At 41.8% G+C, this 19353-nt stretch overlaps 1 protein-coding gene across 1 annotated transcript; it reads left to right on the top strand.

Annotated features, from left to right (window-relative positions):
• Window positions 1–1543: 1543 nt before the first annotated feature.
• LOC139504236 (uncharacterized) lies at window positions 1544–19353 on the top strand (the record flags this gene model as incomplete). The annotated part of the gene is made up of 4 exons (XM_071294303.1): window positions 1544–1634; window positions 2723–5451; window positions 5692–14582; window positions 15087–19353. Coding segments are annotated over exons 1-4 (15978 nt in total), but the record flags the coding sequence as incomplete, so codon positions are not given.

Below are 19353 nucleotides of genomic sequence, written 5' to 3'. Positions count from 1 at the left end.
GAATAAAATAGGCGGAGAATGTATACAAATGGATATAATTAGATAATAGTGTTAAGGAAATGAATATTCAAACATAAATAGGTACGTCATATCCTAGAAAAATATCTAACGAAACGAACTATATATATTGACAAGTTTTGCATGGATTATAAACAATATTTTTTTGAGAAATAAGTGCGACGTGAACCTGGGTCGCAATTCCGAACGTTTTGAAATAGGAAAAATCCGTAGCTCTATGGTCCGCAAATAGTCAAAAAATAACATAAGGACCTAAGAGCTACGGTTCCGCAGCTAGTCTAAACCATACTTAACCAAAGGTCTGAACAATACTCGACCAGTCTGAACCATACTAGACCAAATAATCTCTACTTTTGTAACTGTTCAAATAAATTTCTTTTTAACTGACATATATAATAACAGCCAACAAAATTTATAAATTGTTTAACCTTATATTAGAAATATATCTATTATTATATTTAGGATAAAAAAAAATAAGATATTATACATAATTTTTATCAAAAAGGGATAAAACTAAATAAATAAATAAAATTGATTTTCGGAGTAGTGGTGAAATATAAAGTATAGCATGTATAACCACTGCTTTGGGCAAACTCATTAATAAGAACACACCTGGGCAGAGGTTTTAAATTCTAAATAACATTTCTTCAAAATAGCAACATCCTGTTTAATTTAAAAAACAAGGCCTTTTGAATATACAAGATAAGTAATGCACGAATTTAAGAAAATAGGGCTTTCTGTTGACCTACAGGTAAAACACACATGTACTGAAGCAATTAGACCATATTAAAGTGCTCAATGAATGCCATGTCTTTAATTTGACAAAAATACTTAAATCAATTGAAATAACTTTTTACTGTTACTTTGGAACACATTTCCTTTTTAAAAAGGTTATCAAGGATCGCTATAGAAATTCTATTATCATGATTATATTAAATTCTTGGTTAAATAAAACAAAACAATTAAGGTCTCATTTCTTTAAATTTATTTAGTTGTTTTATATACTATTTTATATAAATATTAATAAAAAAAAACATTCACTGCATTATTAACTAAAGTCAACTGACAACATAAATCTATACTAGGCTTAAGTTAATGATGAAAATAGTCCAGTTAGCATAAAATACTTCAGAAATATTCCTAATATTTTGAATAATATTGAAAATAATAGTCACAATTCATTTTTTAGATTATTTGATCTGCTTGTTTTATTTGTATTTTAAAGTTGATGTACATTATTATGTAAGTGTTGATTAATTATGTGTTGAAGTTATATTATGATTGATTATTGTGAAATTTTAATTTCAATACTATATTGAATACATTTTTAATATCAAGTTGTTGTTCAAATTTCATTTTTATTAAAAATATTTCCTTAATTGATAAAATTCAGTTGATAGATACTAAGAATAAGTCTAGGTTGGTTAAGACTTGGTCGAGTATATTTCAGACTAGGTCGAGTATGGTTCAGACTAGGTCGAGTACGGTTCAGACTAGGTCGAGTAAGGTTCAGACTAGGTCGAGCATGGTTCCGACTCGTATGAAATGGTTAAGAACTGGTCAAGTACAAATTCAGACTGTTAAGTATGGTTCAGACTACAGTCGAGTATCATCAAGTAAATTTCAGACCAATTTAGACTGGTCGAGTAAAAATTAGTACAGTCTAGTACATATATAGGCCATTTCAGACTTTTACTGGTTTGTAGTGTTATACCGTTGGTTTTCCCGTTTGAATGGTTTTACACTAGTAATTTTTGGGCCCTTTATAGCTTGCTCTGCGGTGAGAGCCAAGGCTCTGTGTTGAAGGCCGTACCTTGGCCTATAATGGTTTACTTTTATAAATTGTTACTTGGATGGAGAGTTGTCTCATTGACACTCAAATCACATCTTCCTATATCTATTGACACATCTATGTCATATCTGCTATCATTCACTAAAATGTCATCATTTGAGCTTGATGGACCAGCAAAAGGTTGTAATTTAGGTTGAATTGGTCGGTCCGAAATCTCTCCTTGATCATGATTCGTTACTATCAGGGTTCCCTCTGCCTCTAAATCAACCCCTACCACCACCCCCACGTGTTCTAGAAGATTTTGGTGGCCTTACTGTGTTGTTTCCGAGAAATCTATGTATTAATCAGAAATAGAAGGAATTGAATTGTATTGATATGGAACACGATGTTGACGTTATTACTGATAACGTAGTAAGATCGCGATATGAACGTAGTATACTCGTGGTAAGAACGTACTATAATCGCAGTAAAAGCGTGGTTGCAATCGGATAACTCTTGGTCTGGTCGTAGTGAGAACGTGATCAGCGTAGAAAGATCTTGATAAGCGTAGTGAGGTCGCAGAATTAGAGCGATGAGGACGTGGTATAATCGTAGCGGGATCGTTGCGGAAGCTTAATGAGGACGTAGTAGCATCGTGAAAGCAACGAGGACTTACATTTTCATGCCGCTCATACCGCGACCTCACCACGATCTGAATTTATTTTAGATCGCGGTGAGCGTAGTACGATCGTGGTCTAGTGGGACTGGGGCTTAAGGGAAACTATGATGAGAATGCACAAACTTGCAATACTCAAAACCATATATTGAAACATTAAATTATAATCCATATAAAGATTGAAATAACACAATGTATAGACTTCAACATCATATTTCGATATCAATGTATGTGTAAGTATATGTGTCTATTTTCAGTTAACACAAATGACAATGTAAAGGAAAGTGCAAGACATAGTTCGACGGTATTTATATCAAACCCTAAAGCAGACAACATAAACAATATAAATATGACTAATTTCACGGAATCTAATCTTCAAAATGAAACTAACTATATGACCAAACATAGAACACTGAAAAACACCGGACCTTTAACTAGGGAAGCACGACCTCCATCTAAGCAAAACAAAGCGATTATTATGAGCGACCGTAACGTGAATGATCCAATGGATATTAAAACAAACACAAAGAATATTGATACAACTACTACGCCTTCTTCCACCTATACAACTGTATCAACTACAGCGCTTTCAATTATAACTAGCACTACGAATCATTTACACACGAGTAAGCCAATAAACAGCACAACTGATTCAACTATTTCACTTATCAATAAACCTGCTACATCTGAAGTCAATAACTCACCTACAAGTATTAAACAAACTGTTCCAAAAACTACTCAAAATCAAACTATTTATACAACTTCACCAACTACAAAGCCTAAAACAATAACTACAACTGTATCGTCTACTGCACCTACAGCAAAATCAACGACACAATCTACAACAATGACTAATACAGTATCAACAACAGCACCTTCATCAAAAACAGAGACACCGTCTAAGACAATAACAAAAACAGTACCAACTACTGAACCTACAGAAAAACCAACGATACCATCCACGACAATTTCTTATACAGTACCAACTACTGGACCTACAGTAAAACAAACGACACACTCTACAACAATCAGTAATGCAGTACCAACTATTGGACCTGCAGCCAAACAAACAACACAATCTACAACAATTACTAATGCAGAACCAACAGCAGCACCTTCAGCAAAAACAGATACGCCATCTACGACAATTACTAATACATTACCAACTACTGCACCTACAGCCAAACAAAAGACAACATCAACAACTATCACTAATACAGTACTAACTACTGCTCCTTCAGCAAAACCAAAGACACCATCTACGACAATAAGTAATACAGTACCAACTAATGCACATACAGCAAACCCAACAATACCATCTACGACAATTACTAATACAGTACCAACTACTGAACCTACAGTAAAACCAATAATACTATCTACGACAATTTCTAATACAATACCAAATTCTGGACTTACAGCCAAACCAACACAGACAATTGAAAATACAGTACCAACTACTGCACCTACAGCAAAACCAACGACACCATCTAGGACAATTACTAATACAGTACAATCTACTGTACCTACAGCTAAACCAACGATACCATCTACGTCAATTACTAATACAGTACCAACTACTGGACCTACAGGAAAACCAACAACACCATCTACAACAATCAGTAATACAGTACCAACTACTGGACCTTCAGCAAAACAAACGACACCATCTACGACAATAAGTAATAGAGTACCAACTACTGCACCTACAGCAAAACCAACGACACCATCTACGACAATTACAAATACAGTACCAACTACTGAGCCTACAGCAAAACCAACGACGATGACTACAAAACTACCAACCACTGAATCTACAACTATACCATCGACACCACCTACGACGATGACTACAACACTACCAACCACTGAATTCACAACTATACCATCGACACCACCTACGACGATGACTACAACACTACCGACCACTCAATCTACAACTATACCATCGACACCACCTACGACGGTGACTACAACGCTACCAACTGTTAAATCTACAACTATACCATCGACACCATTTATGACAATGACTACAAAGCTACCAACCACTGAATCTACAACTATACCATCGACACCACCTACGACGATGACTACAACACTACCAACCACTGAATTCACAACTATATTATCGACACCACCTACGACGATGACTACAACACTACCGACCACTCAATCTACAACTATACCATCGACACCACCTACGACGATGACTACAACACTACCAACAACTGAATCTACAACTATACCATCGGCACCACCTACGACGATGACTACAATGCTACCAACTACTGAATCTACAACTACACCATCGACACCACCTACGACGGTGACTACAACGCTACCAACTTTTAAATCTACAACTATACCATCGACACCGCTTATGACAATGACTACAAAGCTACCAACCACTGAATCTACAACTATACCATCGACACCACCTACGACGATGATTACAACACTACCAACCACTGAATTTACAACTATACCATCGGCACCACCTACGACGATGACTACAACGCTACCAACTACTGAATCTGCATATACACCATCAACACCACCTACGACGGTGACTACAACGCTACCAACTATTAAATCTACAACTATACCATCGACACCACTTACGACAATGACTAAAAAACTACCAACCACTGAATCTACAACTATACCATCGACACCACCTACGACGATGACTGCAACACTACCAACCACTGAATTTACAACTATACCATCGACACCACCTACGACGATGACTACAACACTACCGACCACTGAGTCTACAACTATACCCTCGACATCACCTACCACGATGACTACAACGCTACCAACCATTGAATCTACAGCAATACCATCGACACCACCTACGACGATGACAACAACACTACCAACCACTGAATTTACAACTATACCATCGAGACCGTCTACAACGATGACTACAACGCTACCAACCACTGAATCTACAACTATACCATCGACACCACCTACGACGGTGACTACAACGCTACCAACTACTAAATCTACAACTATACCATCGACACCACCTACGACGATGACTACAACACTACCAACCACTGAATTTACAACTATACCATCGACACTACTCACTACGAGGGTTACAGCAATACCAACCACTGAATCTACAACCATACCATCGACACCAACTACGACAATGACTACAAAACTACCAACCACTAAATCTACAACTATACCATCGACACCACCTACGAAGATGACTACAACGCTACCAACCACTGAATCTACAACTATACCATCGACACCACCTACGACGATGACTAAAACACTACCAACTACTGAATCTACAACTATACCATCGACACTACTCACTACGAGGGTTACAGCGCTACCAACCACTGAATCTACAACTATACCATCGACACCACCTACGACGATGACTACAACACTACCAACCACTGAATCTACAACTATACCATCGACACTACTAATTACGAGGGTTAAAGCGCTACCAACCACTGAATCTACAACTATACCATCGACACTACTAATTACGAGGCTTAAAGCGCTACCAACCACTGAATCTACAACTATACCATCGACACCAACTACGACGATGACTACAAAACTACCAACCACTAAATTTACAACTATACCATCGACACCACCTTCGACGACGACTACAACGCTACCAACTACTGAATCTACAACTACACCATCGACACCACATACGACGGTGACTACAACGCTACCAACTATTAAATCTACAACTATACCATCGACACCACTTACGACAATGACTACAAAACTACCAAGCACTGAATCTACAAGTATACCATCGACACCACTTACGACGATGACTGCAACACTACCAACAACTGAATTTACAACTATACCATCGACACCACCTACGACGATGACTACAACGCTATCAACTACTGAATCTACAACTACACCATCGACACCACCTACGACGGTGACTACAACGCTACCAACTATTAAATCTACAACTATACCATCAACACCACCTACGACTATGACTACAAAACTACCAACCACTGAATCTACAACTATACAATCGACACCACCTACGACGGTGACTACAACGCTACCAACTTTTAAATCTACAACTATACCATCAACACCACCTACGACTATGACTACAAAACTACCAACCACTGAATCTACAACTATACAATCGACACCACCTACGACGATGACAACAACGCTACCAACTACTAAATCTACAACTATACCATTGACACCATCTACGACGATGACTACAACACTACCAACCACTGAATCTACAACTATACCATCGACACCAACTACGACGATGACTACAACACTACCAACCACTGAATTTATAACTATACCATCGACACCACCTACGACGATGATTACAACACTACCAACCACTGAATCTACCACTATACCATCGACATCACCTACGACAATAACTACAACGCTACCAACCACTGAATCTACAACTATACCATCGACACCACCTTCGACGTTGACTACAACGCTACCAACTACTGAATCTACAACTATACCATTGACACCATCTACCACGATGACTACAACGCTACCAACCACTGAATTTACAACTATACCATCGACAACACCTACGACGATGACTACAACGCTACCAACTACTAAACCTACAACTATACCATCAACACCACCTACGACAATGACTAAAACACTACCAACCACTGAATATACATCTATACCATCGACACCACTCACTAAGATGATTACAATGCTACCAACCACTGCATCTACAACTATACCATCGACACCACCTGCAACGATGACTACAACGCTACCAACCACTGAATCTACAACTACACCATCGACACCACCGACGACGATTATCACAACGCTACCAACCACTGAATCTACAACTATACCATCGACACCACCTACGACGTTGACTACAACGCTACCAACTATTAAATCTACAACTATACCATCGACACCACCTACGACGTTGACTACAACATTACCAACCACTGAATCTACAACTATACCATCGACACCACCTATGACGATGACTACAACACTACCAACCACTGAATTTACAACTATACCATCGACACCACCTACAACAATGACTTCAACACTACCAACCACTGAATATACAACTATACCGTCGACACCACCTACGACGTTGACTACAACGCTACCAACCACTGAATCTACAACTATACCAACGACACCACTCACTACGATGGTTACAACGCTACCAACCACTGAATCTACAACAACACCATCGACACCACCTACGACGGTGACTACAACGCTACCAACTATTAAATCTACAACTAAACCATTAACACCACCTAGGACAATGACTACAAAACTACCAACCACTGAATCTACAACTATACCATCGACACCACCGACGACGATGACTACAACGCTACCAACCACTGAAACTACTACTATACCATCGACACCACCTACTACGATGACTACAACACTACCAACCACCGAATTTACAACTATACCATCGACACCACCTACGACGATGACTACAACGCTACTAACCACTGAATCTACAACTATACCATCGACACCACCTACGACGATGACTACAACGCTACCAACTACTAAACCTACAACTATACCATCGACACCACCTACGACGATGACTAAAACACTACCAACCACTGAACTTACATCTATACCATCGACACCACTCACTAAGATGATTACAATGCTACCAACCACTGCATCTACAACTATACCATCGACACCACCTGCAACGATGACTACAACGCTACCAACCACTGAATCTACAACTATACCATCGACACCACCGACGACGATTATCACAACGCTACCAACCACTGAATCTACAATTATACCATCGACACCACCTACGACGATGACTACAACGCTACCAACTACTGAATTTACAACTACACCATCGACACCACCTACGACGGTGACTACAACACTACCAACCACTGAATTTACAACTATACCATCGACACCACCTACAACAATGACTACAACACTACCAACCACTGAATCTACAACTATACCATCGACACCACCTACGACGATGACTACAACACTACCAACCACTGAATTTACAACTATACCATCGACACCACCTACAACAATGACTACAACACTACCAACCACTGAATCTACCACTATACCAACGACACCACTCACTACGATGGTTACAACGCTGCCAACCACTGAATCTACAACTACACCATCGACACCACCTACGACGGTGACTACAACGCTATCAACTATTAAATCTACAACTAAACCATCAACACCACCTACGACAATGACTACAAAACTACCAACCACTGAATCTACAACTATACCATCGACACCACCTACGACGTTGACTACAACACAACCAACCACTGAATCTACCACTATACCATCGACTTCACCTACGACGATGACTACAAAGCTACCAACCACTGAATCTACAACTATACCATCGACACCTCCGACGACGATGACTACAACGCTACCAAGTACTGAATCTACAACTATACCATCGACACTACTCACTACGAGGGTTAAGGCGCTACCAACCACTGAATTTACAACTATACCATCGACACTACCTACGACGATGACTACAACGCTACCAACCACTGAATATACAACTATACCATCGACACCACCTACGACGATGACTACAACGCTACCAACTACTAAACCTACAACTATACCATCGACACCACCTACGACGATAACTAAAACACTACCAACCACTGAAGCTACATTTATACCATCGACACCACTCACTACGATGATTACAACGCTACCAACCACTGAATCTACAACTATACCATCGACAGCACCTGCAACGATGACTACAACGTTACCAACCACTGAATCTACAACTATACCATCGACACCACCTACGACGATGACTACAACACAACCAACCACTGAATCTACCACTATACCATCGACTTCACCTACGACGATGACTACAACGCTACCAACCACTGAATCTACAACTATACCATCGACACCACCGACGACGATGACTACAACGCTACCAACCACTGAAACTACTACTATCCCATCGACACCACCTACGAAGATGACTACAACGCTACCAACCACTGAATATACAACTATACCATCGACACCACCTACGATGATGACTACAACACAACCAACCACTGAATATACCACTATACCATCGACATCACCTACGACGATGACTACAACGCTACCAACCACTGAATCTACATCTATACCATCGTCACCACCGACGACGATGACTACAACGCTACCAACCACTGAAACTACTACTATACCATCGACACCACCTACGACGATGACTACAACACTACAAACCACTGAATCGACAACTATACCATCGACACCACCTACGACGATGACTACAACACTACCAACCTCTGATTCTACAACTTCACCATCGACACCACCTACGACGATGACTACAACGCTACCAACCACTGAAACTACTACTATACCATCGACTTCACCTACGACGATGATTACAACACAACCAACCACTGAATATACCACTATACCATCGACACCACCTACGACGATGACTACAACACTACCAACCACTGAATCTACCACTATACCATCGACTTCACCTACGACGATGATTACAACACAACCAACCACTGAATATACCAATATACCATCGACACCACCTACGACGATGACTACAACACTACCAACCACTGAATTTACAACTATACCATCGACACCACCTACAATAATGACTACAACACTACCAACCACTGAATCTACCACTATACCAACGACACCACTCACTACGATGGTTACAACGCTGCCAACCACTGAATCTACAACTACACCATCGACACCACCTACGACGGTGACTACAACGCTATCAACTATTAAATCTACAACTAAACCATCAACACCACCAACGACAATGACTACAAAACTACCAACCACTGAATCTACAACTATACCATCGACACCACCTACGAAGTTGACTACAACACAACCAACCACTGAATCTACCTCTATATCATCGACTTCACCTACGACGATGACTACAAAGCTACCAACCACTGAATCTACAACTATACCATCGACACCTCCGACGACGATGACTACAACGCTACCAACTACTGAATCTACAACTATACCATCGACACTACTCACTACGAGGGTTAAGGCGCTACCAACCACTGAATTTACAACTATACCATCGACACCACCTACGACGATGACTACAACGCTACCAACCACTGAATATACAACTATACCATCGACACCACCTACGACAATGACTACAACGCTACCAACTACTAAACCTACAACGATACCATCGACACCACCTACGACGATGACTAAAACACTACCAACCACTGAAGCTACATTTATACCATCGACACCACTCAATACGATGATTACAACGCTACCAACCACTGAATCTACAACTATACCATCGACATCACCTGCAACGATGACTACAACGTTACCAACCACTGAATCTACCACTATACCATCGACACCACCTACGACGATGACTACAACACAACCAACCACTGGATCTACCACTATACCATCGACTTCACCTACGACGATGACTACAACGCTACCAACCACTGAATCTACAACTATACCATCGACACCACCGACGACGATGACTACAACGCAACCAACCACTGAAACTACTACTATCCCATCGACACCACCTACGAAGATGACTACAACGCTACCAACCACTGAATATACAACTATACCATCGACACCACCGACGATGATGACTACAACGCTACCAACCACTGAAACTACTACTATACCATCGACACCACCTACGACGATGACTACAACACTACAAACCACTGAATCTACAACTATACCATCGACACCACCTACGACGATGACTACAACACTACCAACCTCTGAATCTACAGCTACACCATCGACACCACCTACGACGATGACTACAACGCTACCAACCACTGAAACTACTACTATACCATCGACACCACCTACGACGATGACTAAAAAACTACCAACCACTGAATTTGCAACTATACCATCGACACCACCTACAACGATGACAACAACGCTACCAACTACTAAACCTACAACTATACCATCGATACCACCTACGACGATGACTAAAACACTACCAACCACTGAATCTACATCTATACCATCGACACCACTCACTACGATGATTACAACGCTACCAACCACTGAATCTACAACTATACCATCGACACCACCTGCAACGATGACTACAACGCTACCAACCACTGAATCTACAACTATTCCATCGACACCACCGACGAAGATTATCACAACGCTTCCAACCACTGAATCTACAACTATACAATCGACACCACCTACGACGATGACTACAAAGCTACCAACTACTGAATTTACAATTACACCATCAACACCACCTACGACGGTGACTACAACGCTACCAACTATTAAATCTACAACTATACCATCGACACCAACTACGACGTTGACTACAACATTACCAACCACTGAATTTACAACTATTCCATCGACACCACCTACGACGATGACTACAAAGCTACCAACTACTGAATTTACAATTACACCATCAACACCACCTACGACGGAGACTACAACGCTACCAACTATTAAGTCTACAACTATACCATCGACACCACCTACGACGATGACTACAACACTACCAACCACTGAATTTACAACTATTCCATCGACACCACCTACAACAATGACTACAACACTACCAACCACTGAATATACAACTATACCGTCGACACCACCTACGACGTTGACTACAACGCTACCAACCACTGAATCTACAACTATACCAACGACACCACTCACTACGATGGTTACAACGCTACCAACCACTGAATATACAACTACACCATCGACACCACCTACGACGGTGACTACAACGCTACCAACTATTAAATCCACAACTAAACCATCAACACCACCTACGACAATGACTACAAAACTACCAACCACTGAATCTACAACTATACCATCGACACCACCTACGACGATGACTACAACACAACCAACCACGGAATCTACCACTATACCATCGACTTCACCTACGACGATGACTACAAAGCTACCAACCACTGAATCTACAACTATACCATCGACACTACCGACGACGATGACTACAACGCTACCAACCACTGAAACTACTACTATACCATCGATACCACCTACGACAATGACTACAAAACTACCAACCACTGAATCTACAACTATACCATCTACACCACCTGCAACGATGACTACAACGCAACCAACCACTGAATCTACAACTATACCATCGACACCACCGACGACGATGATCACAACGCTACCAACCACTGAATCTACAACTATACCATCGACACCACCTACGACGATGACTACAACGCTACCAACTACTGAATTTACAACTACACCATCGACACCACCTACGACGTTGACTACAACGCTACCAACTATTAAATCTACAACTATACCATCGACACCACCTACGACGTTGACTACAACATTACCAACCACTGAATCTACAACTATACCATCGACACCACCTACGACAATGACTACAACGCTACCAACTACTGAATCTACAACTACACCATCGACACCAACTACGACGTTGACTACAACGCTACCAACTATTAAATCTACAACTATACCATCGACAACACCTACGACGTTGACTACAACATTACAAACCACTGAATCAACAACCTTACCATCGACACCACCTACGACGATGACTACAACGTTACCAACTACTGAATCTACAACTACACCATCGACACCACCTACGACGGTGACTACAACGCTACCAACCACTGAATCTACATCTATACCATCGACACCACTCACTACGATTATTACAACGCTACCAACTTCTGAATCTACAACTATACCATCGACACCACCTGCAACGATGATTACAACGCTACCAACCACTGAATCTCCACCTATACCATCGACACCACTGACGACGATGATCACAACGCTACCAACCACTGAATCTACAACTATACCATCGACACCACGTACGACGATGACTACAACGCTACCAACTATAGAATTTACAACTACACCATCGACACCACCTACGACGGTGACTACAACTCTATCAACTATTAAATCTACAACTATACCATCGACACCACCTACGACAATGACTACAACACTACCAACCACTGAATCTACAACTATACCATCTACACCACATACGACGATGACTACAACACTACCAACACCTGAATCTACAACTTTACCATCCACATCACCTACGACGATGACTACAACGCTACCAACCACTGAAACTACTACTATACCATCGACACCACCTACGACGATGACTACAACGCTACCAACCACTGAATCTACAACTATACCATCTACACCACCTACGACGAAGATTACAACGCTACCAACTACTAAACCTACAACTATACCATCGACACCAACTACGACGATGACTACAACACTACCAACCACTGAATCTACAACTATTCCATCCACATCACCTACGACGATGACTACAACGCTACCAACCACTGAAACTACTACTATACCATCGACACCACCTACGACGATGAATACAACGCTACCAACCACTGAATCTACAACTATACCATTGACACCACCTACGACGATGACTACAACGCTACAAACCACTGAAACTACTACTATACCATTGACACCACCTACGACGATGACTTCAACACTCTCAACCACAGAATCTACAACTATACCATCGACACCACTCACTACGATGGTTACAACGCTACCAACCACTGAATCTACAACTATACCATCGACACCACCTACGACGGCGACTACAACGCTACCAATTTTTAAATCTACAACTATACCATCGACACCACCTACGACAATGACTACAACGCTACCAACCACTGAAACTACTAATATACCATCGACACCACCTACGACGATGACTACAACGCTACCAACCACTGAAACTGCTACTATACCATCGACACCACCTACGACGATGACTTCAACACTCCCAACCACTGAATCTACACCTATACCATCGACACCACTCACTACGATGGTTACAACGCTACCAACCACTGAATCTACAACTATACCATCGACACCACCTGCAACGATGACTACAACGCTACCAACCACTGAATCTACGACTATACCATCGACACCACCGCCGACGATGACTACAACGCTACCAACCACTGAATCCACAACTATACCATCGACACCACCTACGACGATGACTACAACGCTACCAACTACTGAATTTACAACTACACCATCGACACCACCTACGACGGTGACTACAACGCTACCAACTATTAAATCTGCAACTATACCATCGACACCACCTACGACGATGACTACAACACTACCAACCACTGAATCTACCACTATACCATCGACACCACTCACTACGATGGTTACAACGCTACCAACCACTGAATCTACAACTATACCATCGACACCACCTACGACGATGACAACAACGCTACCAAATACAGAATCTACAACTACACCATCGACACCACCTACGACGGTGACTACAACGCTACCAACTAATAAATGTACAACTATACCATCGACACCACCTACGACAATGAATACAAAACTACCAACCACTGAATCTACAAGTATACCATCGACATCGCCTGAAACGATGACTACAACGCTACCAACCACTGAATCTACAACTATACCATCGACACCACCGACGACGATGATCACAACGCTACCAACCACTGAATCTACAAATATACCATCGACACCACCTACGACGATGACTACAACGCTACCAACTACTGAATCTACAACTACGCCATCGACACCACCTACGACGGTGACTACAACGCTACCAACTATTAAATCTACAACTATACCATCGACACCACCTACGACGTTGACTACAACATTACCAACCACTGAATCTACAACTATAAAATCGACACCACCTACGACGATGACTACAACGCTACCAACTACTGAATTTACAACTACACCATCGACACCACCTACGACGGTGACTACAACGCTACCAACTATTAAATCTACAACTATACCATCGACACCACCTACGACAATGACTACAAAACTACCAACCATTGAATCTACAACTATACCATTCACATCACCTACGACGATGACTACAACGCTACCAACCATTGAATCTATAACTATACCATCCACATCACCTACGACGATGACTACAACGCTACCAACCACTGAAACTACAACTATACCATCGACACCACCTACGACGATGACTAAAATGCTACCAACCACTAAACCTACAACTATACCATCAACACCACCTGCAACGATGACTACAACGTTACCAACCACTGAATCTACAACTATACCATCGACACCACCTACGACAATGACTACAAAACTACCAACCATTGAATCTACAACTATACCATTCACATCACCTACGACGATGATTACAACGCTACCAACCACTGAATCTACAACTATACCATCGACACCACCGACGACGATGATCACAACGCTACCAACCACTGAATCTACAAATATACCATCGACACCACCTACGACGATGACTACAACGCTACCAACTACTGAATCTACAACTACGCCATCGACACCACCTACGACGGTGACTACAACGCTACCAACTATTAAATCTACAACTATACCATCGACACCACCTACGACGTTGACTACAACATTACCAACCACTGAATCTACAACTATAAAATCGACACCACCTACGACGATGACTACAACGCTACCAACTACTGAATTTACAACTACACCATCGACACCACCTACGACGGTGACTACAACGCTACCAACCGCTGAATCTACAACTATACCATCGACACCACCTACGACAATGACTACAACACTACCAACCATTGAATCTACAACTATACCATCCACATCACCTACGACGATGACTACAACGCTACCAACCATTGAATCTATAACTATACCATCCACATCACCTACGACGATGACTACAACGCTACCAACCACTGAAACTACAACTATACCATCGACACCACCTACGACGATGACTAAAATGCTACCAACCACTAAACCTACAACTATACCATCGACACCACCTACGACGATGACTACAACACTACCAACCACTGAATCTACAACTATACCATCAACACCACCTGCAACGATGACTACAACGCTACCAACCACTGAATCTACAACTATACCATCGACACCACCGACGACGATGACTACAACGCTACCAATCACTGAATCTACAACTATACCATCGACACCACCTACGACGATGACTGCAACGCTACCAAGTACTGAATTTACAACTACACCATCGACACCACCTACGACGGTGACTACAACGCTACCAACTATTAAATCTACAACTATACCATCGACACCACCTACGACGATGACTACAACACTACCAACCACTGAATCTACCACTATACCATCGACACCACTCACTACGATGGTTACAACGCTACCAACCACTGAATCTACAACTATACCATCGACACCACCTACGACGATGACAACAACGCTACCAAATACAGAATCTACAACTACACCATCGACATCACCTACGACGGTGACTACAACGCTACCAACTATTAAATCTACAACTATACCATCGACACCACCTACGACAATGAATACAAAACTACCAACCACTGAATCTACAAGTATACCATCGACATCACCTGAAACGATGACTACAACGCTACCAACCACTGAATCTACAACTATACCATCGACACCACCGACGACGATGATCACAACGCTACCAACCACTGAATCTACAAATATACCATCGACACCACCTACGACGATGACTACAACGCTACCAACTACTGAATCTACAACTACGCCATCGACACCACCTACGACGGTGACTACAACGCTACCAACTATTAAATCTACAACTATACCATCGACACCACCTACGACGTTGACAACAACATTACCAACCACTGAATCTACAACTATACAATCGACACCACCTACGACGATGACTACAACGCTACCAACTACTGAATTTACAACTACACCATCGACACCACCTATGACGGTGACTACAACGCTACAAACCACTGAATCTACAACTATACCATCGACACCACCTACGACAATGACTACAAAACTACCAACCATTGAATCTACAACTATGCCATTCACATCACCTGAAACGATGACTACAACGCTACCAACCACTGAATCTACAACTATACCATCGACACCACCGACGACGATGATCACAACGCTACCAACCACTGAATCTACAAATATACCATCGACACCACCTACGACGATGACTACAACGCTACCAACTACTGAATCTACAACTACGCCATCGACACCACCTACGACGGTGACTACAACGCTACCAACTATTAAATCTACAACTATACCATCGACACCACCTACGACGTTGACTACAACATTACCAACCACTGAATCTACAACTATACAATCGACACCACCTACGACGATGACTACAACGCTACCAACTACTGAATTTACAACTACACCATCGACACCACCTACGACGGTGACTACAACGCTACCAACTATTAAATCTACAACTATACCATCGACACCACCTACGACAATGACTACAACACTACCAACCATTGAATCTACAACTATACCATCCACATCACCTACGACGATGACTACAACGCTACCAACCATTGAATCTATAACTATACCATCCACATCACCTACGACGATGACTACAACGCTACCAACCACTGAAACTACAACTATACCATCGACACCACCTACGACGATGACTAAAATGCTACCAACCACTAAACCTACAACTATACCATCGACACCACCTACGACGATGACTACAACACTACCAACCACTGAATCTACAACTATACCATCAACACCACCTGCAACGATGACTACAACGCTACCAACCACTGAATCTACAACTATACCATCGACACCACCGACGACGATGACTACAACGCTACCAATCACTGAATCTACAACTATACCATCGACACCACCTACGACGATGACTGCAACGCTACCAAGTACTGAATTTACAACTACACCATCGACACCACCTACGACGGTGACTACAACGCTACCAACTATTAAATCTACAACTATACCATCGACACCACCTACGACGATGACTACAACACTACCAACCACTGAATCTACCACTATACCATCGACACCACTCACTACGATGGTTACAACGCTACCAACCACTGAATCTACAACTATACCATCGACACCACCTACGACGATGACAACAACGCTACCAAATACAGAATCTACAACTACACCATCGACATCACCTACGACGGTGACTACAACGCTACCAACTATTAAATCTACAACTATACCATCGACACCACCTACGACAATGAATACAAAACTACCAACCACTGAATCTACAAGTATACCATCGACATCACCTGAAACGATGACTACAACGCTACCAACCACTGAATCTACAACTATACCATCGACACCACCGACGACGATGATCACAACGCTACCAACCACTGAATCTACAAATATACCATCGACACCACCTACGACGATGACTACAACGCTACCAACTACTGAATCTACAACTACGCCATCGACACCACCTACGACGGTGACTACAACGCTACCAACTATTAAATCTACAACTATACCATCGACACCACCTACGACGTTGACAACAACATTACCAACCACTGAATCTACAACTATACAATCGACACCACCTACGACGATGACTACAACGCTACCAACTACTGAATTTACAACTACACCATCGACACCACCTATGACGGTGACTACAACGCTACAAACCACTGAATCTACAACTATACCATCGACACCACCTACGACAATGACTACAAAACTACCAACCATTGAATCTACAACTATGCCA

The sequence above is a fragment of the Mytilus edulis genome, chromosome 14 (genome assembly GCF_963676685.1).
Source record: "Mytilus edulis chromosome 14, xbMytEdul2.2, whole genome shotgun sequence".
NCBI classification, from domain to species: domain Eukaryota; kingdom Metazoa; phylum Mollusca; class Bivalvia; order Mytilida; family Mytilidae; genus Mytilus; species Mytilus edulis.
Note: the sequence above shows the minus strand (reverse complement) of the source record. Positions and strands in the feature narration are given on the sequence as shown.